This window comes from Falco biarmicus, chromosome 3 (assembly GCF_023638135.1).
Source record: "Falco biarmicus isolate bFalBia1 chromosome 3, bFalBia1.pri, whole genome shotgun sequence".
Taxonomy (NCBI): Eukaryota; Metazoa; Chordata; class Aves; order Falconiformes; family Falconidae; genus Falco; species Falco biarmicus.
Genome location: NC_079290.1, coordinates 27,662,091 through 27,687,775, shown reverse-complemented (window position 1 = coordinate 27,687,775; position 25,685 = coordinate 27,662,091). Strand labels below are relative to the sequence as shown.

Below are 25,685 nucleotides of genomic sequence, written 5' to 3'. Positions count from 1 at the left end.
AAACTTCCAAATTTCCAGACACGTTTAGACTTGTAAATCCATCCGTTCTCAATTTAATTTAAGCCCAAATATTCATACACTTAAACATCATCTACTCACATTTAGACACAAAGTATGGCAAAGCAGAGAACGATAAAATTAATAATTTAATAGAATTGCTCAAATAAATAAGAATGCAATTAATTATTTTAGGTCATAAACAGATCAAAATCAGTTATAGTGCTTCCACAATACTAAGGCAGCATGTTACCACTGGAGAATAGCTAGCTATTCTAAAAGAGATCATCTTCATTTTCCTCTCCCAAATGGACTGACTTCCCACTGCAGTGTGTTTGGCTAAGGCGCTGAAAGCAGTAGCAAATTAAGCTGAGGCAAATGAGTCTGTATTAAGTCAAGCACCCCTTGACACGTCACCGTTTACAGCCTGGCACGTCATGGCAGATGGAGATCAGCACCACCTTACGCTCATTCACAGATGAGTCAACTCTTTAAGACACAAATGAACGGACCTGCTCTTAACAGAGGCAAAGAATCTTAGCTGAAGAGGAAAAACCTCCATCATAGGAAAAGGGGTTGATCATTCAAGGGAGAGGGAAGACGCAGCCTTTGCAACACAGCATTTCTGTTCCATCCTTAAGTGAGAGACTATTGCTTCTGGCAAACCGAGCTGAACCGGCCGGGAGCTGCCACCAGCCCTGCTCCGCTTCTGAGAGGGAAACGTGTACCCATGTTGTCGTCATTCAGAGAAGGAGTAGAAGGAAGAAATAAATGATCTGCTGAGACTGGAACGGATAACAGAGATATATTTTGAAACTGATGTAAATCCTGTTTGGTGACGTGCTGGTGAGTCACTGGGTGGGTGGAAGTGATTTTGCATAATAACGGTATCATCTGCTTTCCCCTCTTGCACTGACATACGACAGCAAACACAGGCACTGTGCAGCAGCCAGTGAGTCAGATGCTGTGTGCCAACCTAAAAGGGCTGAAACTTCAAAATATTTACAGTTGCATTTCACAATTTGGTGTAAAAAGGCATTGGGAGAGGGCACTGGTGTGGTACCACTGTTTCGGTTTCCCCTGGGACTGACCACATCACACCGAGGGGTCAAAACTTTGGAGGAATCTTAGGAAGAAGCTGCCTTAGACTCCACAGTGTTTAGACAGAATAAAAGAGGACATGAACAGGAGGACAGGCTCTTTTAGAATTAACATTTATAAAGAATGAGGTTGAATTCAGAGTAATTGTACCAAGGTAAGTTTTCAATTTCATTTTTTTAAAAATTCAGCAGAAGCATTGGAGTTCAAAGGAAGACTTGTGCATACAAAGGCTTGTGCTGAAGCTTAGAAATATTCAAAAGTGCTTATTGAATGGAGGTGATCTTTATTTCTTATTTTAAAATACTTTAATTATTACCTAACAAAACATGATTTAAAAAATCAGTATGATTGTTCCTAATTGAACTCTTACCTAACACGCTGGTAACACAAACGTAATCAAAGCCTGTCCCTCTCCTTATTTTCCAGCTTCTTGGCACTGCAGGGAATGGAAACAAAGAAAAGAAGAGAGCAAAAGATTGTATTTTGTCAGGTTTATAGTTGACCTGTACATACAGGACCCTGTATGTATAGAATTAGCAGTTCCTCAACTTACAGAGCTTTTCTAATACAGTACACAACTATTGCAGTGTTTGCCTACTTTTTTAATTGCATTTGGGTTTCCCCGTGCTATTGCTTTAGACTGTTAGAGCATCTAGTCTTAACAAAACAAATTAATTACTTATAAACAACTAAAGTGCAGCAGTACCTGCTTAATCTTGTAATGCCCACAGAGAGAAGAATGCATCTCAAGTAAAAAGTCAAAGCTATTTTAATTAAGGTTTAGCTATTAGGGCCATAAAATTTCAGACTGACTCTGCCAGGAGCACCTTGAGTGATAAATGTTTACCCGGTATGATACTTGGTTACGTGAAATACTGACTTCATAACTAGGTTTTATGATTTACTTTCTTAATTAGGGACAAAGTGTAGTTTTGGAACAGAGTACAAGGTAAACAGATTTTATGTGAAGGAGCTCTGCAGAGAGTCGGGTACATGAGGATAAATCCCTCACCATGCTGTGCTGCTGCCCAATTTCCAGTCTGAGGTTTCCAGTGCCTTTATGGTCGGTGCCAATGCCAGCTTCTGCAGCGGTTGATGTGCACCCTTTTAGTGATGAATTCAATAGCTCTTTCCTCCGGTGAGTGCCACCCACAAATTCCCTGTGTGAACAATTTTGAGCCTCTCTCTGTATTATCCTTGCTGCACTTAAGGCTTAATATCCTTGCTGGATATTAAACTTGATCTGCTCTACTCAGGCTCCTCAGCCAACAGATACTTAAACACTCTCAAATAAAGCCTGGCACACAGCCAACAATTTTTCCCCCCAGAAAATAATTTTATTTGTCAAGCTGCCAGTTTATTTGGACAGGTCTGAGCCGCAAAAGGGACTGGAGGAAGACCTTCTGCCTTCTTTAAGAAGGACGAGATGGCTGTCACAGCCTGACAATACTTTGTGGGATGTGTTTCCACGGGTGGTTATTGAGCCCTTCAAACACTCCAGTGAAGGGAATGGCTATTTAGAACACCCAGCAGCTCTTGATGTTACAAAGCAATATGGCCAAACCTTCTTTATCGCACCCATTTTCACACGTCCTCCTCTCTCAATCTCTTCAAACTATTTGAATTCACAGGAAAGCATTTCAGCAGACATTTTCGCCAAGGGCAAATACACCTAGCCATTAGCAAGCATGCTGTCCCTGTAGCATCCCACTTCCCTGAAAACCCAGCATCCACCATCACCCAAGGCCACATCTCTGCCTCTGTTCAGTGGTTGCGATCCACTTGCCATCCCTGACTGCAAATGGGTAACACTGTATCCCGAGTGCAGCAAAGGGCGCCGACCCTCACTTCACAAATGAAGCAAGATATTCTGGTGTAACTTTAAAATATTTGAACATGCAATATTTTAGAGGTTAGATGGAGGCAAACCTAAGATTCTGTCTTTCCACATACTGATTTTGGAGATTTCTTTGCACACAGCACACCGAAAAAACATGATGGATGCTGCGCAAACATGCACATCTGGCCCAATTTTCAGTCATAGAGCATCAGTAAGATGCCACGCAGTGAGGACACTTTGATGTCTGCTACATAAGGTTTCCACTACTTGCTGGGAAAGTGAACATGCTTGTACAGATCCTAAACCTCCTGCTTATGCAAAACTTACAGTTGGTTCACTAGGAAACATTTGCTGTTTGCAGGGGAAGGAGACAGCTTAGCATTAAAGTTCAGCTGTGGGCCAAAGGCTGAGAAAGCTGGAAAGCTGAAATGACTGTGAAATTTTCATGATAGTACATCATCACGGGAAATCTCCGTGCTGCCGGGGCACAGTTATTTACCATTAGGAATCCGAGAAATTATTCCTTGGGGGGTTTAAATCAAATTTCAAACTAAATTCTCAGCCTCAGATGGGGGAATTCAAAGCCTTGCTCTCTGAATATATGGATTTTGGGATTTGAGGTTCTGTTTCAGAGTCATCTTTAAACATGAAAAAGATGCAGTGGAGGAGTGAGTTAATTAACTTCTTCCTATTTATGAGCTGTTTGGAGACTTCTTATGGAACGTTCAGCTGTAGCTAATATTGAATATCACCTATATATGTTCAAGAAGCTGTGAATACTAAATTGATAACTTTCTTGGGTTTAATGACCATATGAGATAAAAGCATGCTATCCTTTCCTTGTTGAAAAAAAGGCATAATTAATGCACAATAATATGGAAATTATATGTTGTACACTTGAAAAATGTTTGAGAGAAATATTTGAGCAATCAAGCCCAGACAATTATATTTTCCAAGAACTCATAACAGTAAAGATGAATGTTTTATCATTTACTTGAAGCAAATACCTGCTGTCAGGAGGAAAGCTGACTCAAATACACAGCTTTGGAGGCAGTCTTGTTTCCAGGCATATTGCAAGCTTGGAGTGATGGTGTCAAATGGATATAACACAGCTAATTAATGTCATTTCTCCTCAGATAGACAAAACACCTGAATAGGAAGAACAAGTTTTAAATAAAAGCTCTTCTCTCCCCTCTAATTATGCCCTTGAACCACAGGAGTCCCTAGGGGAGTGAGTAAACTGGCCTCCTATCTGCTTTCTGATGTGAAGTGAACAGGTTTATGAAAAAAGCTGGTTCCTAGAACCAGATTTAATTGGTGTACTTGCTAAACACCACCTAACGGAACAAGAGGAGATAGCACCCAAAAAGCTTAAGACAGGCAAGACATGTTTTTCCCAAATCTCCTATCATTTCTGCTGCACTTAACACTGAAAGCAAATAAAAAAGCTAACATACAGGTAGTGACAATCACTGGGATACAAAAGAATTAATTTGACCCAGTAATTTTGAGGGGAAAATTAATAATGGGTCCTACCACAATTCCATATGGATTTTATGAGGAAGAGTGTATTTTAATTATTTTAGAAAAATTATAAATGTAAAAACCCTGAGAGTCCCTTCCCTTGCTCATCCCCTGCCCATCCTGTCCCTTTGCTTCCTACTCCTGTTTCTGAAGTAGCACATTTTGAAGCATATGCAGAGCAGACCCTACTGAGTGTGAGGGGGAAAAGCGTCGCTGCACAGTGTGCATCAGGCAGCACAACACGGGAGCAGCTAAAATACAGTCCAAGCTCTACTAATAGGATCTCTGGGAGATCATCCTTTTATTAATGTTTACAGAGAGAGGTCACATTTTTTCTGCCTTAATCATCTCCTGGCATGAAGGTAACAGCATGACAAATTAAATGAGACCCAAAAATTGCATTCTTAATCACACTCCTGCTAGGCTACACCACCTCAGGTGCTGAAGTAAAGGAATTAAAACAAGTTCTAAAGAGTCTCCTTCCAAGATTTCTGCAGATTTCAGTTCTTCACTCACACATTGCCGTCAACCTTTTCCTGCTCTACACCTGTTGCTTTCCACCCAGCTTCACAGCAGATTAGTTCATGTCCAATTACACCACTGGAGGAGATGGACTCCAGTCAAGGATTCATCTGATTCTGGGTATTTTCTGTGTTTCTGAAGGTAGATTTCCTTTTCTGTCCACTTTCTTCCCTGATATGACTCAGTGCAAAATTAATAATTTCTAATTAAAATTCTGTTATCATTACCTCACTGTATTAAAACCGCTGCCATCAGTTTCGTGTCAGTCAATATGCATTTCATTTCTGTAGGTTGTGGTGCTTCATAGCTGCAGCACAGGCCCACTCATGCAACTGCTGTGTACCTCGGGGGTTGCTCTCTAGCTCAGGAGTGAATCAGAAGGGCGCAAATACACAAACACTGTGCCCTACACACTTGCTGGTGAGAAGTAATTTTCTTAATTAATCAGAATGGATTTTGATACAAAGGTACCTATGATTGATTCCATTTGACTCTTTTAACAAAACAATGCAAAACTCTGTTTTTCTCCTAGTCTCTTAAATTAATTTAAAACACATCAAAGAATAAAAGTTCTTTTAGCTGTGGGAAAAGTTCCAGTTTCAAAAAGCAGTTCTCAGTTCCACTAGGAATTCATGTGAATAAAATTAAAGTATTTACTTACTAGACCTAACAAATGTATTTTGTTTGTATTAGTCATGCAAACATTTATTTTGAAGGATTTTTTAAACTCATTTGAACCTTGTCGAACCTTAATATTTGAGAGAGAAAATTATCAGGTCTTACTGTTGTCCAGCTGGTTTAATAAACCTTTGAAAAATTACACCAGCTGCTTAAATATGAAAGCAGTAATGGTTATATTATTACTTTTCTGCAGTAATTTGCTCCGTGTTCCACCAAAAGCAGAAATTTGAAAGCTGATGAAAAGTACAGCTGTGGCGCAGTCACCTCTGTAGGGCTCAAGGGAGATGAGGGTAGTTCAATATAATGCTTTAAGACCCTACTTTTACAGTCTAATTCCTCTCTGGTGGTGGTACTAGCGACAGACTGGAAAGAGAAGCCTTGCGTTGTTCTCTTGCCAGTGGCTTTTCAAGGGTTAGAAAAGTGCTAGGAAGAAAATGTGTCGGGAGATGAAGTTCCTGTAAGTACAGCTAGAACTGACATTGAAGCGATGTGAAAGCACACGTGCCAGCAGGCAGCATCCTGCCAGGGCCTTCCAACCTTTAAGTTAAAATGAAACAAAATAGAAAGACTCCCCGGAGTTTCTGTTCCAGCGCATATGTTGCTTAGGGCTCTTGGTCTAGAAAGTTGCTTCACAACGTTACAGTGTGAGACACTGACTGTGTCACTTGGGGTTTTATTTGGACACTCGAGCATGTCTGGCAGTTTTTCCCAGGCCATGCCCTACGCCCACCTAGGGCACACACAATTCCTGGGACATGGGATGTGTGTTAGACCTCTTTGTTGGCTTCAACCACCACTATATTCCATTGCCCTGGGGACTATCTGCTGGTAGGGCAGTCTGATCGAAATAAAATCTCTATCGGAACCTTCTTTTTATATAAAAAAGGTCTTAGTAATTCACAAGAATATGACTGCAGTGATGAAAAAGTAGCTGCTTCCTCTCCAATCACTGTCCCGCTGACCCTGGGACCTTGCTAGAACAAGTATGTGGGCAACAAACCTCAGCATCCCTCATATGTTGTGAGGGATCTTGGTAGATCCCAGTGGGAAAGTAAGATTGCCGTTGAGTCAGTATTTGGCTGGGAAGGCTGCTTAGAATCATCTGAATAGTCATTTGCTTCGGGAAGTGTAATGGGTGATTCAGCAACTGGGGCAGCAGTCTCCAGCCTGAATCACTTCGGAAGCAGAGCATGGGACCTACCGGCTGGGATGCAAAGTTAGGGCCTGTTGGATCCTCTTAAAGGTCTTGTACCAGCCTTGAGGAACAAGACCTTTTAGATTTAGAGAGTTCATGCTTCTACTTGCAACTCTAATAACACAGGACAACCTTTCTCCAGGTTTCACTGTCTGTACCCTGCTCAGCCAACAGCTGCGTGTAATGGCGTGAAGTGCAGTACGCGTGGCTTCTGTGCCACTCTATAAGTTGTCTCAGGGGAAAGAGTCACACCTGCTGCTCTACTACTAAATGATTACAGGAGAGAAAAATTTCTTTGGCATCAAGTCTCCCTCTTGTGATATGATTCCACAGTGCTTAATGTTCATGGGGCTTGCTCCAGCCCTGACAGGGGCCTTGAGAAGTGGCTAGTGCAATACGAACTGCAAGCACCATCAATACGACTCAAAGCAGTGCCAGATCTCTGCGTCTGCCATTTAGATTACCCTCACTAGCATAAACTATAGCCCGTTTTGCAGGAATCTCATGTTCTCGGTTAGTGCATATACAAGAGGAAAGAGTGGAAGTTTCTCTGGAGTCGAGCGCTCAGTGTCGCATCTTCGGTTCCCAGTTCCGCAGCAGCAAACCAGCTAACGGCGGAGGTGGAAGCAAGGCTTTCCCGGACGCACCGAGGAAGGAGCAGGTGGCTTTATGGAACGGGGCGCAAGACCTCGTCAGGGTGCATGCACGGGTGCCAGCCCCGGCCGGGAGGGCTGCCGCGGGATGCCAGCCCACCGCCCAGCCCTGCCTGCACCAGCCCCTGGGCGGGGGGGGGGGGGGAAGGCTCCAGCCCCGGGCGGGGGCTGCTCCCGCGGGCGCCGCAGGGTCCCCGCAGCGCAGAGCCGGGGATGGGGGGCGGTGGGTGCCGGGCTGGGGGGCGGTGGGGAGGGAGAGAGGAGAAGCGCTGGAGGGGAGGGAAGGGGGGTAACGGGAGGAGAAGGGGAGGGGACAGCCAGGAGGGAGGGGGTGCCAGAGGAGCTCATAAAGCCGGGGAGGAGCGGGAGAAGAGAGCGGAGCAGGGGGGAGCGGGGCCGGCGGGGGAGCGGGGCCGGCGGGGGAGCGGGGCCGGCGGGGGAGCGGGGCCCGGCGCCGCGCTGCTGCCCAGGCGGCGGCAGCGGCAGTGGCAGTGAGCGGGCCGCCGCCATGGGCTGCGGGGGCAGCCGCGCCGACGCTATCGAGCCCCGCTACTACGAGAGCTGGACGCGGGAGACCGAGTCCACCTGGCTGACCAACACGGACTCGGAGAGCCCGCCGCAGGAGGGCGGCAGCGCCGAGCCCGCCGCCCGGGAGCCGGGCGCCCCGCGGCCCGGTGAGTGGGGTCCCGCCGCCGCCGGGGGGTGTGTGGGGCTGTGATACACAGATGTATATCCAGTGCCCGTGGGTGTGTATATCCACTTACCGACCCGCTTTACCTGCCGGCCGGACAACGCCTGTTTCCACCCCGCCGAGAAACGCGGGCGCAGGCCGGGCAGCTGCGGGCTTGTCTCCAGCAGAGACCGGCCGGCCCCCGGAGACCTTCTCACGGCGGTGCCTGGGCACGGGAGAGCACATAGATGCCATAAACTCTGTCATAACACCACCAGAAGGGGGGGAGAACCTGGTCTCTGAGGGTCTTGCTCTGCAATACACGGGTCTTTTTTGCAAAACAAAGTCATCTAGCAAACAGGTTTTAAATGGGGAAGGGGTAGGGATATGCCAGCCTTCTTCCACGCTACCTGAAATGAGGATGCTGGAGAGGAAACCTGTTCAGGGGGTGGGCTGTGTGGGAGCTGGCTTGCAAGTACAGATTTCCCGGTTGCTGTCAGTGTGGCACGTTCTCAACTGCGCACCCGAGGTGTTACAGCGGGGACAGAGGTGGGAAAGGCGATGAGGAGCTCTGAGCTGGTGTGGGGTATAAAATGCTTTCAGAATTATGATGTGTTGCAGTGGTATCTCAAAATCTCAGTCTAGGTCCAGAAATTTATTGTGCTAGATGTTGTACAAACAAAACCTGAAAATGGTCGCTGCCCCAGGTGATACTAGTTTGCATATAAAGCAGTAAATGCTTATAGGCAGCTTCAGAGGGAAAGGAGCAGCTTTGCAGACTTTTATAGTGAGTTGCGAAGCACCAGGAAGGACTCATGAAAGCGCAGGAGTGAAAATTCACAAAGGTGGGCATCGCAGGCTGACTGGAATAGGGAGACAATGACTGTGCTGACCGAAACGTGACAGGGAGGGAGCAGAGAAGTCATAAAGGGTCCATGTTGTACTCCTGAAGGCTAAAGATAGAGTTTGTAGTAAACACATGTGAAATTATGAGAATGTGAAGGTGAGCTGGTGTATGAAATGCTGTATTAAAGAAGTTTCTATAAGGAATTCAAAGAGGTTCAAAATTACACTGGCCGGTAAGCCTGAGTGACAGGTGACAGTCTTGTCTCCACCAGTGAAGGCTAAACACACTGAGTGTTACTTCTGTACCCAGGCTTAGCGTTACCTTAGCCACATTACTTTGAGTTGGTGCCTAAACAGAAGCCAGATAGTCCAAGACTTGATACTGAATAGGAGGTGATAAAGAGAGACATCGGGAGACAGATGAGAACAGCAGAGGTGAGGAGACGAGGACAACACTCAAGTCCAGTAGAGACTGATGAGGGGAAGAGAAGCTCTTTACAAGGAAACCTTGCAGAAGAGATTGGAGAGGAAGAGAGCGAGGAGGGGGCAGGCTAGCAGGAGCAAAGGAAGGATGAGCACCACTGCAGGAAGGGTGAGATTCACCCTTCAATGCAGCCTTGGTGGCAGCAGCTTAAGGAACCTGCTGAATGCATGCTGGTCCTGATTAGTGCCCTGAAAGTTATGAAGTACTTCACTGAGAGTTGTTGGAGGGTAAGGCTTGAGGTAGGAAAGGAAAGGGATAAGGAGAGATACTCCAGGGACTAGAAGAAGCAGGTTCAGTGAATTTACAGATGAAAGGGAGAGGAAGCAGCAGTTGGAGGGGCAAATGAGGTCAAGTATGAGCTTAAGACTTGAAGCGGAAAACATGCCTTTATTGTGAGAACCGAAAACCACCTAGAAGTGAGAGACAAAAGGGAAGAGCAAAGGAGGGGATAAGAGCAGGATGGGGGAGATGAGGAGATGGGATGTGGCAGTGGTGTAAATGGAGGTAGGAAACTTCTGTAACTGGGACACAGAAGGGGAAGAGGCAGCTGCGGAAGGGAGGGACCAGCCAAAGGCGGCTGGGGAGAAGAGGATGAAGTTGTTCTTTGTCATTGTTCTATTGGAATAAATTGGTGAAATTCTGTGAAGAGAGAGACGTGGAGGCAGCGTAAAGGAAAGATTTCAGGAAAAAAACAAAAGCACTAAAAGGTGGCTGTGATTGTCAACATGTTTCAGTTAGGTGGAAAAAACACCATCAGGCACTGGACATCAAATTGGAAAGAGGGGTAAATCACTCAGGGGTGAGATAATGTATGGTATACAGGATCAGCAAACATATCAATGAGGAAAGGGTTAGTAATTACAATATTTTAATCTTGGTAATCTCGTCCCACCCTAAAATTTCATTATATCCTTGTCTTTTTGTCAGCCAGCATATTTAGCTTTCTGAGTCTGCTCTTACAAACATTTGGCTACAAATACATACAGTTCCAGTATCTTTACTAAAGCATTTTGAAAGCTAAAATATTATTAAATTAAAAAGGAAGTAATGAGGTGGGGTTTTTTTCCCCTTCACTTTTCCTTTCTTCCTATTTCAACTGGTTATTTCTTAGAATATTTGTTCACTTCCTACTTTATTTTAAAATCCATTTTAATAAAGTGTATTGCAGTCCCCCTCTCCCTACTTTTTCCAGGAAGACATATATCAGAAAATATGCAGTTGTTATAATATAGCTAAATTAAGACAGATAACTTTCCCTAGGTTCACGACAAGTCGCTAACAGCCACAAATACAGAATTATTTAGGTTGGGAAAGACCTTTAAGATCATCAGGTCCAACTGTTAACCTCACACTGCCAAATCCACCACTAAACAATGTCCCTAAGCGCCACATCTACGTGCTTTGCAAACAGCCCCAGGCATGGTGATTCCACCATCTCCCTGGGCAGCCTGTTCCAGTGCTTGACCACCCTCTCAGTGAAGAAATGGTTCCTAATATCTAATCTGTTTGTTGTGCCTCCCCTGGCACAACTTGGGGCTATTTCCTCTTGTCCTGTCACTCATTACCTGGGAGAAGAGACCGACCCCCACCACTCAGGCAGCTGCAGAGAGCAATGAGGTCCCCCCTGAGCCTTCTCTCCAGACTAAACCACCCCAGATCCCTCAGCTGCTCCTCACAAGACCTGTGCTCCAGACCCTTCACCAGCCCCGTTGCCCTTCTCTGGACACGCTCCAGCACCTCAACGTCCCTCCTGAAGTGAGGGGCACAAAACAACGCAGGGCTCAAGGTGTGGCCTCACCAGTGCTGAGTACAGGGGGACGATCACTGCCCTAGTCCTGCTGGCCACAGTGTTTCTGATACAGGCCAGCTTCTTGGCCACTGCTGGCTCATGCCCAGCCGGCTGTCAGCCAGCACCCCCAGGGCCTTTTCCCCCAGGCAGCTTCCCAGCCGCTCTGCCCCAGCCTGCAGCGCTGCCTGGGGCTGCTGTGACCCAAGGGCAGGGCCCGGCACTGAGCCTGGTTGAACCTCCTACAACTGGCCTTGGCCCATCACTCCAGCCTGTCCAGATCCCTCTGCAGAGCCTCCTGCCCTCCAGCAGATCAACACTCCCCCCAGCTTGGTGTCACCTACAGACTTACTGAGGGTGCCCTCGATCCCCTCGTCCAGATCATCAATAAGGATATTAAACAGGACTGGCCCCAGCACTGAGCCCTGGGGAAGGGCACTTGTGACCAGCCACTGGCTGGATGTAACTCCATTCCACCACCACTCTATGGGCTCAGCCAGCCAGCTTGTAACCCAGTGAAGAGCGCACCTGTCCCAGCCACGAGCAGCCCTTTCCTCCAGAAGAATGCTGTGGGGGACAGTAATAAAGGCCTTACTAAGGTCCAGGTAGACAACATCCACAGCCTGCCCCTCTTCCACTAGGCATGTCACCTTGTCACAGAAGGAGATCAGGTCAGTCCAGCAGGACCTGCCTTTCATAACCCCATGCTGGCTGGGCCTGATCCCCTGGTTGTCCTGCACATGCTGCGTGACAGTGCTCAGGATGACCTGCTCCACAACCTTCCCTGGCACCGAGGTCAGGCTGACAGGCCTGTAGTCCCCTGGATCCTCCTTCTTACCCTTCTCGTAGATGAGCATCACATTGGCTAACCTCTGGTCTATAAGTGGTAGCAGCTTGTTGCAGTACACTGCTGAGGCTTTGACAATGATCAACAGGGTAAATTGATGTGGATGAAGAGTAGAAAAGTAACAACTTCATGAAGCACTGCAGGTGGTGAAATTGAAAGCCATCTGCTAGAAGATAAGCATACATCCCGTTCATAGGGCAAGTGGCTTCCACAAGTCAGAAAAAAGGAAACGCAGTAAGCCTATACAATAGAGCCATTTTGCTTAAAACCATCCATTGCTATGTGAGCAAAAAACTTTTCACAGGATTCAACTACTGCGTAGGCTATAGCTAGAGAAAATAGCAGACTAGGTTTCTGCTTAGTGACCGTTCCTTGATCCTTGCAATCCTTTGCACAAATTGCTTTCTCTTTAGAGGGTCTGGTTCAACTAAGTGGAAGCATTAGGACAGGTAATGACTTTCTGCATAAGTATGAATCTGCAGGAACTGATAAGTCCCTAGGGAAGTCACCATGGGTTACAAGCAAACTGTGGGGAAAAGATTGAATTAACAAAAACTGCACAAAAACTGTCAAGTATTTTGGACAACATTTGCATAGCCTACTGGGTTACATTGGCATAACTTGCTGAGATAGACAGATATATATGTAAGGGCTAGTACCTTAATATGCACAATTTCTTCCAGAAACCAGTACCAGTAAAAGTGCTTTATAAACCTGTTTATTATCAACTACAACAAAAAAATATTTTTTTTGTTTTAAAATAGGCTTTAAGTCATCTTATTTTTATGTCTTTCCATTTTTCAATGACTAAGCTGTTGCATTAAATTATATTTTTTTTATTTTACTTGAAAAAGCCTCGGAGTGGATAAAGCAGCATGTTGCTTAGTGGTCAGAGACCTTACAATCATGATTTACTGCATGGGCTGCAAATGCCTTATGAGAGTATCTCTTCTTGCTGTTTTCCAACAGCAACCAGCACGGTAAGACCCTAGTCTTGATTGGAGAATGTTACTGAAATGCAAATAAAAATAATTAATTTTTAAATGAAGTCATGACCAAATGAAAAATAATTTTCTTGTATCAGAACTGAAAAGCTGCATATTGATTGCCTCAGTACTCACTTGTTCAGTTTGCAACTAATAAAACATTTGTTTATTTTTTATCGTTACCTCACTCACAGTATCAGCTAAGGCTTTAAAAACAAAGACGATTGGGTTTTATTCTTTGTACTTTGCACTGCCTCTATAGTAAAGTCTGTTTTCCTGAATCATATTAAAGAAAAACATTATCCAAGTTTCACACAGGCTCACCTGATGTGCTTGGGAGAAAAAAAACTTGCTCATGGCATCAACAAATGTACCTGCTGTCTGTGGTCTGCCAGGAATGAAATCTGCAATTTAGGATCAGTTTGTTCCCTAGTGAAGGCATTTGCAAAATAGCTATGAGATGGGAGTAGAATGGAGACCGTTGTAAAATAGATGAAGAAAATCAAAGGAATACAGGAGAAACTGTATTGCTATCTAGCAATCTGCCTGGCTAACAGTTTATCTTGCATAGTTGCCTTTAATATAGCTGTGCATTTATGAATAATTCTTGCTCTTTTTTTCTCGGGTTAAATGAGTGGCTTATGCTGCTGCTTTACTATTTTCTGATGGCTGACAACTGGGGAAGTTTTATAGACCAGGTTCACCTCTGCAGTTAGGCTCTGGTCAAGACTCAGTATGCAGAACACAGGGCTGCAGAGGTAACCTTTCATAGAGAAGTTTTTGTAAATTGCTTTTCCATCCTTTACAGTAGGAGGACTGGCCACAGCCGCAGGCACAGAGCAGGGCTGTGTGAGCACCAGTTGCCATAACAACAGGGACTGGTGCTGGCTTGGACCACAGCTGCAGTCATCTGCTCTTTTCATTTACCAGGTATACGTGAAGTTAAGAGCTTAACAGAAATGAATAAGCAAGCATCAGGTTGTAGATGAAGAACTTGGTGCAGCAGATGGTTTCTTGTTAATAAGACTGCAGAGAAGTATTTAATAAAAAATCTATTTTAGGTTAAGAGCCAAAGACGGATCACTTTTGCTAGTGAGTAATATGAGTGTATCAGGAACTCTTTTGTGCTCTTATGCCCATTTAGTACCATTCTTTTATTAATGGGTTGGTTCAAAATCGGGTATGTTTAAGAAACAGTTATAGCAGTGATTTTGACCTGATATTTTCAGGAGATAACATTATAACGGTTTAGAATTACAGTAAAATTGAATAAATACAGACTCTTCCTGGATTGTAGACGTATTACGGTAATTCCCTATTCCACCATAGTCCAGACCTTGGATACCAGCTTTGCGTGGCAAGGTTTTGGTAGCGGGGCGGGGTGGGGTGGGATGGCGGGATGTGTGTGGAGCTGCAGGGGTAGCTTCTGTGAGAGGCTGCCAGAAGCTTCCCCTGTGTCTGACAGAGCCCACGCCAGCCGGCTCCGAGACGGACCCGCTACTGACCAAAGCCAAGTCCATCAGTGACAGTGGTAGCACCTCTGGGGTAATGTGTTTAAGAAGGAGGGAAAACTGTGCAACAGCCGTTTTAGTTGGAGGGAGGAGTGAGAATACTGAGAGCATCAGCCCCGCAGCCCCCCAGGCCAGTGCAGGAGGGGCAGGGGGGCTCCAGGCGCCGGAGCAGAGATTCTCCCCCAGCCCGTGGTGCAGCCCCCGGTGCGGCAGGCTGGTGACACAGGGAGGTCCATGCTGGAGCAGATCCCCACGTGCAGCCCGTGCAGGACCCCACGCCGGAGCAGGTGGGTGCCCGAAGGCGGCTGTGAGCCCATGGGCAGCCCACGCTGGAGCAGCTCCTGGCAGGACCTGTGGCCCCATGGCGAGGAGCCCGGGCTGGGGCAGGGCTGCTGGCCGGGCTGTGACCCCGCGGGGACCCACGCTGGAGCCGGCTGTGCCTGAGGGGCTGCGCCCGTGGGGGGACCCAGCTGGGGCAGTTCGTGAAGAACTGCGGCCCAAGGGAAGGACTCGCATTGGGGAAGGCCATGGAGAGCTGTGTCCGTGGGAGGGACCCAGGCGGGAGCAGGGCAGGGTGTGAGGAGCCTCCCCCTGAGGAGGAAGGAGCAGCAGAGGCAGCCCCATTCCCACAGCCCATTCCCACAGCCCCATTCCCCGTCCCTCTCTGCTGCTGAGTCGGGGGGGAAGGTAGAGAAAATCAGGAGTGAAGTTTAGCCTGGGAAGAAGGGAGGAGTGTGGTGTGGAAGTGTTTTAAGATTTAGGGGTTTTATTTTCTTATTATCCTACTCTGATTTGATTGGTTATAAATTAAATTAATTTCCCCAAGATGAGTCTGCTTTGCCCATGACGGTAATTGCTGAGCGATCTCCCTGCCCTTACCTTGACCCACGAGCTTTTCAATGTATTTTCCCTCCCCTGTCCAGCAGAGGAGGGGAGTGACAGAGCAGTTTGGTGGGCACCTGGCATCCAGCCAGGGTCAACCCACCACAAATGATATAGAATTTGCTAAAGGATCCCATTTTAATATTGTTTCTGGGTTTTAATTATAAGATCTCTGCCATTTCAGTTGCCATTAGCCTCTGTATGGAGGGCGGTACTGAGAACACCTTTCTAAACCACCCCAAAAGAGAAGAAAATAAAAAACCAGCGTGTGGGATGTTTCATAGAATAGGGAGAAAAAGCTTTTGCGTCTAATTTTTATCATCTGGCTTTCAGAAACCAGCCTTCTTATGTGTCTCCTCCACTTTGCGCACCAACTTTTTGTCTATTAGCATTTACGTGGATGAGTAATAGACTCCTTAAACACGGAAAGTGCCTCTGTAGAGTGGGTTTGCGTAGGTGCTTCCATCTGCACAAGAAGAAGATACGGTTCAAAGCCCTCTGAAAATCAATTTCTTAAAAGCATGACTTGGTAGGGCTGTTCTTCAAAGGGTTTCTTTCCAAGTGGCACCTCATTTTGTACCTCTGCACCTCTGTACCTCACTGCACCTCTGAAGACCACCTAAGTAGCAAACCTTGCTGTCGGTACTGGAAGTACAAACTCAGTACGAAACGTGGAAGTAAACCAAAGCAATGGAAAAGCCCAGAGCCCCCCATGCTTCAGAGGAGGTAATCATTCCGATATGCTTTAGGGACTTCTAGTCAAACTTTTCACATCACGTCTGTGGGAGAGGGGTGGGAAGTGTTGCAGGATGGAAAGGCAGTAATACTGATGCATCACCCAGCTGTATGCCTCCCCCAGAAATGGAAAAATAATTATTTTTGCCATTACAAAAATGACATTTCTGCATCAGCTTATGGATCAGGGAATTCTAAGGAACCTAGACAGCAACAGAGGAAAATAATAGAATTAAATTGATGATTTCTGTAATAAATGATCAGTGTCAACCCGCTGACCTGAAACTACTCAACATTGCCATTCCTTATTCCACACATATCCTTAGGGTTTGCTCAGCTTAGAACCCAGTCGAAAATAATGGTATTGGCCTAAACCAGTGTTTACTCCACCACAAGACAGCAGTGAAATTATTGGAAAAATTTGGCTCAGCTGATAAATCCAGCTTTTGGTAATCATATTTTCCAGCTGAAACATAGCCGTTAATTCTTCCAATCCATACATTTTCATCTTTGCTGCCATTTGATAGTTTAATACTGTCTTAATTTCACATAGGTAAAGGTGCCATTTTAGAACAAAGGCTGAAATATAGATTGGAAGCAACAAAATATTTCAACATATTGTCAGAGAGCTTTGGCATCTTCATTTTATGTCTCTTAGTCATCCTACCCCACCCCATCCCACCCCCCAAAACTGAACATCTCCTTATTTTTAAGTATGAAAAAGGCCCTGTTGATATTGAGACCACCTGTGCTTAAGCTTTTTGCTAAATTATGAGAGTAGGATTGTTAAAAATGCAAATTTTATTTGAGATAACATATAGGGAGTGTAAGTAATTTGGATGGGACTGTTACTGCTGGTTTGCACTATGGCCATTCTGTGTAATTATATGCTTTGTGGGTGTTTGATTTGTTGATTCCATTAAAAAATATCACTGAAAAATGCCTCCTCAAAGGTGGTGGTGGTGTCTCGGGGGGGAGCAGCCGCCCCATGCCCCTGCAGCAGGAGGGGAGGGCAAGGGCTGGGCAGGGCTCTCTGGCTGCCACTCCTTCCTCAGCAGCCTCTTTGTTGCACTTTCTACCTCTAGGACTTTCTGAAAAGGTTAAAAAAATCTATATATAATATTTTTAAATACATTATGGTAACTACCTCAAGGCCTCTAAGTCTCTGATTAATTCCCATTTAGCTAATGGCCAACATTCTTGCTAAACCCTTCCTGCAGTCTAAAGCAGACCTACTAGGATTGATCACCCACAGTTTATGCCAGTATAATCATTCACCCACCGATAAAAAAAATTGACTAAAAATACCATGTGCATGAACACTTGAATTACATGAAAGGCTTTCCTGACTGTGACAATACTGAAAGGAGAAAGGTTATTGAGCATCAGTGGACATGATTTGCAGGAGAGATGATTTGGACCTTTCTGTTCAGATGATTTTCCAGTGGAAAAAGCTCTTGTTGCAGCATTGAAATCTTTCCTAAGAAAAATTTTCTTAGTTGCTGAGAGCCAAAGGGCTGTCATTGACTGCAGGAAGAGCTATTGCCCTTTGCCTCAGCCGCGGGCAGTGAGGGGACAGACGGCGAGAGGGAGAGTGTCTGAAAAGATTTGAGCAGGAAACTGAGTGGTGGTTTGTGTCAGTGACAGGTCCTGCCCGCAGGATGCTTGGAAGGAAATTGCTCTGCAAAATTACTCTTCTTGGAGAAAAGCTTTCTCTTTTTTTTGTTGTTGTTGTGGTTGTTGGTTTTTTGTTGTTTCTTTTCCTCTTTATATTCTTATTCAAGCCATTTAAAAATTCTTTTTTCTCTGCCTCAGGATTAAATTCATACTTTCTGGCCAGTCCTAATCCTGTATTTTCTATTTTAGGAATGTATAGTTCAAAACTAACACTTGAAAATGGAATTAGTGTTAAGTAAAGCCTCCTTCCAGTCATGAAGTAGAGGTGCAATGTATTTCATACAGGAAACAGTTCAGAGTGCAGTTTACCTTACTGCCTATTCATCAAAATTTCCAGAACTGCAGTATGTATTGCAGTAATCCAATATTTATTTAAGTGACAGAAATCTGTCTTTTCTGTATCTGTAGTCGAGTATAGAAATACATTTCTTAATAGAAACAGAACTGATATTGCTAATCCCACTTTTTTACCTCAGGTATTTTTGCAGTTCAAAAATGAAATAAATTGATTGCAGTTAAAAAATCTGAGAATCAAAGTTGGATTTTATCTTAAATTGAAATACGGTAATAGTTAAAACTTAGAAATGGAATGATTGAAGCCAGGAGTTTATTGTAAGGCTTTTTGTCTGACTCGCATTAAGTAGCAGTCTTTTCTAGACTATGGAGGTAATATTTTGAAGGCTGTGTGATTGTGTGAATTTCTCAGCCATGGCCTTGCATGAAAAAAGTGGCTTGGTCCTTTACTATATGCAAATAAATAATGCATGCCTATCCCAATGTTATTATCTGATGAGTACATGCATAATTACTTCCCTAGACTGTCACACTGCCTTTTCTGTTTAGGAAAAATACAGATTCAAAGTAAAACATACAGGTAGATGGGGGAGGGACATTTTACCGCTTAGCATGGGCAGCTGTAGACTCTAAGGGAGGATTTTCCATTCTAAGGTTTTTCTGAATCCGCCGAGCCCCTCCAGATTGTTTCTGCATTGCTGTTTGCTTGACTAAGCCTTAAATTTTAAGCAGCTGATGAAAAAGAAGTAATGTTGAGCCTATCATTCCTCCTGGAAGAACATGGATTCAGGCTAGCCTGTTCAGATGGATGCTAGCTACTGAAGAGCAAAATAATCAGCCAATCCTCCATGAATTGACTGAAATATTTTTAATTTTCTTTTTTTTTTTTTTTACCAGTTTCCTAGCAATACATATAGTTGCGTTTCTGTCTTTGTACATTTCATCTGAATATTGTCTTCACACTGCAACTGTCATTCTTGTAATCTGCTAGTATTTCCCAGGTGGGCCATCAGAATTGTTTCAAGCACTTGCAGTGCTAGAAGTATGAATTTCTATCACTTGCATAAAGCTGGTGCCGGAGTGCCTTCTGAGTGTTTATGCTATCTGTGGAAAAGATGAAACAAGATTCATGGATTTATCTAGCAGATTGTTAACAGCTGATGGCAGTAGGTTTTAACACAGCTACTGTTCGCATTTTAGGATGAACACTAAATTTGAGTGATAACTTTTTCACCTGCATACAGGTATCTCAAGCCAAAGCATTTTATGGCCACAGTTATACTGTGAGGCAGTTAAGTCATCAGTATCCTTTCATATATTCATAGACTGTAAGGCTGGAAATGTCACCTGGCCATACAGCCCACTGGTCTTTCCTGAATTAATTCCCATATGGAGCATACCTTTGGGACATTCAAACTTGATTTACAGCTTTCCAGTGGCTGACATTTTGCCTAAGCCCTTGTGAGTTAGGCCAGTAGCTAATCACTCATTGTTAAAATACATGTCCAATGTCTTACCTGGAACCTTTGGTTTCAATTTCCAGCTGCTGAACCTTGGTAAGAGAAACTGAAGAGTCATTTCACCTCGTTTCATGTACATGTAGATGCTTTTCATAAGGATTTCTGTTTAGTCTGCCTAAATATTTTTGCTGCTCCTCCGTAAGAAATGATACTATCTACTCATCTTAAAATTCCTTTTGTGGTTAGCTAGGTAATGAGAATGATAATAATACTTTCCATTTCTGTGTTGGAAATTAGTCTAAAACATAATGAGTGATGTTTCATTACTACAACCCGAAGGAGAAGGAAAGATCATGTGAACGTCTACAGATCTGAGCCACTGTTCAGAACCTGTCTTCAAGCAGGGTAGGTGCAGTTGTGGGAAGGATGGCTGAGAGAGGACCAGCACTCTGCTGCTTGTCTTCCATCTCGCACAGTGCTTTCCTGTAATGGGAACTTCTTTCTTTGTATCATGAGGAAAGGGTCAGACAGGAATGGAGCCAAAAGCAAGCGCCTTTGGAAAACAGGCTGACTCGACTTAGTTTGGACATCCATGATGTAAGGTACTGTGCATGGGAGGGTACATATTTAAGGTGAATTTTTCATGGGCAGTACTGAAACAGCCTGCATCTTTGCATGATCCCAAAAAGCACTTTGGAGGTTTGCTATTTGTTATGTTAGTTTTTCCCTTTGGAGGAATGAGTGATCTGTTTCTGGCACATCATGTGGCACTGGTAAGTAACCCATTCTGTCTCGTTTTTTTCCCCAGACATAAAATGTACTCAGCCTTCAACATTTTCAAAAATGTTGCCAATTCTTATTTCACAATATAGTGAAAATTCAGGTTTTTTCTTTCCAGTTACTAAAATTTTCCATCAAGCTCTGTTGTCTTTCTGCCATTAAGTCTTTCCCTAGCACCCTGATTACAATTCTTTCAAGTTTACCTTTCCTTGCTGGTGACACCAACTCCCCCTTATTCTGCTTCTGGAGACTATTTTCCGTGTAGCATCGTCTGTCTTGAGTCTTGAAATGATCACACATTGTTAAAGAGCGTTGCAGTGTGCTTTTCCTATTTGGAATAAGTTACATATTCACCTTTCATTTCATAGATGTGGTTGCAACGTTTTAAAGTCTGTTTACAAGACAGCACTACCATGATTCTGTATCATGATATGAAATCAAAATATACCGATATGCAAGGATTTAGCATCTGCCTGTACCTGGGAAATTAGGCCATGTAAGGAATATCAAGGTTTGCAGCTTTCATGCTGCCCTTTTTTCTGTTCTACTTGTCTGCTAGAATATTTGAATACTCTGTAGCGGAAATCTTCATATTATTTTCATAAATATGATCAGACTTTCAGAGCTATTTATGCTTACTTATGCATGCACATGTTAAATGCCAGTTTTTAAATCTTTTAGAAATTCCTGTTATCTAACAAAAAGGAGCCTCTTGCCTCATTTCAAAACAGCAATGGTAAATGCTCAGAAATGAAGTGGTAGGAAATAGGAAAACAAGCAAACCTGACAGCCAAAACTGTCACAAGATGTAGCGCTTGGTTTCCCAGTTTTGCTGGGACTCCAATGTGCATATAGTCATTTAAAAGCATTAAATGTATTCATTGTGAGCCAGTCGTTTTAGTACTGGATTAGACATTTAATACCATAATCCTACAGAAGAACATAATTCCATAAGGCTCCCAAATGTGGCAAAACCATGGCCAGATCAGGATCTCAGTGTCTGATTCGCATTCTGCTATTAGCTATTGTCTGAGTCTGGCCATCTTGCATAATAGAGAATTTCCTCTTATTTATCACCTACTTCTCTCAGTGCTGAAAGTAAAGCAGATACCTTCTAAACAGAGAACGAAGAGGCTGTTCATGCTGTAGGGTGAGCGGGGTTCAAGTAAGCATCCCATGGAAGTCGGGTGGCAGGCACCCAGCTCCCCGCTCCCCAGGGTGGGCTGCGCGCTGGGGCATGGCTCAGCCCTGCCTGGCGGCAGTGACGACACTCCAGCCATATGTCGGGGGCTTCATGTAAGGAGGACAGATCTCCTCCCTCTGCCTTTTCCCCAGCCTGTGGGGGAACCATTTCTGTGGCACCTGGAAAGAGAGAATCCACAGAATTTTGATGGCCAATAGAGAATCCGTAGAAGATGCAAATACGTTTGTTTTGTTTTGCTTCGCTGTCTAAAATTCATATTGCATTGGAGTACAGATAGATCATTCTGGATTCTCTGAATGTCTAGGCAGCAAATCTATTGTATTGGCTGATTCAATAAATACAAAACATTGTTTCTGATGGCATTTTCCTGCTGCAGCAGGTCCTCCCTCTGCAGAACTTCTGGATCCTTCATCCTGGCTTACAAACCTGCTCTGCTATGTCTGAAAGTTTCTAAATTCTTTCTTGTTAGGCAAAAAAGCTATTGCAGATTTCCTGAACATCTGGCCTTATCCCTGAGACTACTGCTTTGGAGAAAATGACTAAAACCTGACTTGTGCCACAGACTCTACTCCATTAATTTTTGATAGGATTCATACTAGGTGTTACTTCTGCAGTAGCGTTATGTACCAGCACTCAGGCCCACAGCTGTGTAGATTTCCCAAACGCAAATAGTTTCAAATTGGAAAACAGGTATAGAAAACAGCTATTTCAGTACTCTTTATACTTATTATCACTCTGTAGCATTAAAAGCAAGAAACTCAGTAACTGCTGTAGTTTAACCCCAGCTGGCAACTAAGTACTATACAGCCACTTCTCACTCCACCCTGCCCCAGTGGCATGGCGAGGAGAATCAGAAAAAAGGTAAAACTCACCAGTTGAGATAATAATTTATTAATTGAAATAAAATAAATATTAATGATGACAATAGCAGTTGTAATGAAAAAGAGAGAGAAGGAAAGAGGAATAAAAACCCAATGGGGGAAAAAAAACCCAAGTGATGCCCAATATAGTTGCTCACCACCCACTGACCGACGCCCAGCCAGTCCCCCAGCAGCGATCGGCAGCCCCCGGCCAAGTCCCCCCAGTTCATATACTGAGCATGAGTTCTATGGTATGGAACATCCCTGTGGCTAGTTTGGGTCAGCTGTCCTGGCTCTGCTCCCTCCTGGCTTCTGGTGCACCCGCTCACTGGCAGAGCATGGGGAACGGAAAAGTCCTTGACGCAGAGCAAGCACTACTCAGCAACAACTGAAACACCAGGGTGTTATCAACATTGTTCTCATACTAAATCCAAAACACAGCACTGCACCAGCTACTAGGAAGAAAATTAACTCTATCCCAGCCAAAACCAGGACAGTAACAAATACATACTTCCTCTGGAAGCAACTGCCTGTTGTGGTAACGTTGCTCAGTCATCTTTACTGTGAGTTTTCTCAGAGTCATTGTTACAGTGCAGTTTCTTATCATGCAGGCATTTTCTAAAACAACATCCTATGCATTATTCATGAGACAACAGCCACGATGATAAATAAAAAAGGGTGTTGCTGAACCAGAAAATTGAACCTTACTGGTTTGTTCCAAATATAGGAATTTAGCATGCTAATTGGCAGCTACCCACTTTAAACAAATACGTGCTTGTTATTCAATAGCAGAGCATGGCACAGCACCGGGCCCACAATACTGCCTCAGGTCTGTATTTGGGTCAGAATTCATGTCCAATTTTGGTCATTAGCTGCTCCTTTAAAATCAGGTAGGAGAATACTGTGGCAAGCACATGGGGAATAATTTTCTCCACAAAGGTCTGATCCTTTTGGCTAAAATTAACTTTGCCTCTGGACTGCAAGGCTTTGTAGCCCTCCCAAGTTTCTTGACAGCATTAGTTGTTGCATATTGCTGGGTTTTGCTAGTCACAGAACATTTCAGTTCATCTTGAATCTTACTAAGATATTGCTCTTTGGATGAGGTCTATGCAGAGATCCAGGCAGACCTACCTTTATGCTATCAGTGGTTTGAGAATTTTCCATAGTCCTGATAACTAAGGGCTACCTCTAAATGTCACAATCTGGTTCCTTTCTCTGATTCTTGAACATTAGGAAATATATATTAGCTTTGTAATACATAGATAAGGTCTAGCAAAAAGCCTTGAGGAAGTCATACCTTTATCTTTTGCCATGAACAAACCTGCCCCTCCTGGTTCTTTTTTTCCTGTCTGTCTGTGCCAGCTGTCAGTCCATGATGCTATTTTGTTTTTCACTCCAGTTTTACTTTCACAATCTGAATTAATTATGTCATTTCCCCCCTCTTCTTATCATCCTTATTTCCTTACTAAAATATAGTTAGAAAGAGTTAAATACGAAGAATAAAAATTTCCTCCCCTCTTTATAAGATGCTCTCATAAAGGGTCATTTGAATTCTCAGGTGTAACCAGTCTGTATGAAGAACTACAGCAGCGTCTATGCATTGTTTATCCTTGGTTTTGTTATCCCTAGTGTTGTCATTATAATAGAAGAAATCAGAAATACAAGTTTAATGTCTAAAATTTCCATTCTGCATTTTAAATTTCCTTTGACTTCTCTGTGATGAACATCCTATTTACTAAAATGATTCTTTTTAAAACTTCCTTAGACTGCTGCCTCCCTGCTTTTTTTTAAAGGTTATAAAATATGACTTAATCATGCTTTATTTTTAACGGACATAAGCTTGCAAATCCATGAGCAAATTTCAGGCTGCTATTTTAGGTATGTATCTTCTAAATTACTAAATACCTGAGGGATGCTGCTGTCTGGGAATTTCTGAAAACTTTTTCAAAATTTAGAAATTACTAGAATGGCAGACACAAGAACACATGCTAGAACATACTAAGAGGTCTCATCAAACATGGTAGGAGATGGGACCTGGTGACTTGCTCCTAGAGAAGTGAGGTGCAGCCTGCCAGGAAGATAAGTGAGGCAGGGAGGGAGATGTTGAGAAAGAGAAGTTAGGGCATAAGTATGCTACAGCCAGCAGAGAAAAAAGGGCATCACAGACAGTATTTCTCTGAATGCACTATTTTAATCAGATTTCCATGGTATTTTGAAACTGAAAGATGCCTCTAAACAGTACAGAACAGTTTACTGCCTACAATTCTGTTTTGAAGGAACCTTCTGTTCTTTACAAAATGGTCATGTCCTACCTGGGATTAATACTTGACTTACTAGTCTGAAACACAAAGAATCATGATGATAACAACTATGGTTAATTAATAGAGACAATTTTAGAGAATTAAGGTAACAAGCATTGACGTGTTCTGAGTCTTCCTTCTAAAAACTGTTCTTTGTGTTTGCTTGGGCACACTGAATTTTTCATTACATTTACAACAGAGAGAGTAGGATGTTATCCCAGAAAGGCTGGAAAAACTTGATTTCTTACTAGTAGTCTGAATATTCAACATTAGAATCTTGTACTTATGAGTAGCAGCAGTTCTTGGAGGGTTAATTTTATTTATACTGTTTATATGAGCTGCATAAAAGTACCAGTGCCTTGGTTTTTGTATTAGCAGTGACAATTGTCATGTTCTATTCTCTTTGTCCTCTTCTAGGAGTTTGTATTATGTTTAATATGCCTGTTGTTCTCCACACAGGACACATATTTCAGACAGATTTGTCCTGTCTTGCTAGTCTTCACACTTATATCAAGATGCATCTGATTTTAGGTAGTTTTCTGTTCATTACATATTGATAGAATCATAAAACTGTTCTTAAATGCCCTTCTTTTAAATTGTGGAACAGTTAAAACATATCCAGATATGCTAGGGACGATTTTTAGTTTTGATTTGTAAAATTCAATAACTGGAGTTGGTTTTTGTCCATATCCAAATTTCCCCAAACTTTCAATTTTTTAGGAATTTTGTACAAAAGGCAGTATTTTAATGCCAGCATTTTGGTGGGGAAACAGAAAAACTTGGGCAAATTTGGTTTTTCAAAACCTATTCAAATTGTGCATGTGAAAATATACAAACTAAAAAATTACTC

The 25,685-nt window shown here is 43.6% G+C and overlaps 1 protein-coding gene across 1 annotated transcript in view; it reads left to right on the top strand.

Annotated features, from left to right (window-relative positions):
- Positions 1 to 7,954: 7,954 nt before the first annotated feature.
- Positions 7,955 to 25,685, top strand: part of BAALC (BAALC binder of MAP3K1 and KLF4) — a 29,313-nt gene continuing 11,582 nt past the window's right edge. Inside the window, exon 1 of the mRNA XM_056333711.1 lies at positions 7,955 to 8,187. Within this exon, the coding sequence (XP_056189686.1) occupies positions 8,022 to 8,187 (166 nt within the window). The 5' untranslated portion in view covers positions 7,955 to 8,021. The remainder of the gene's footprint in view (positions 8,188 to 25,685) is intronic.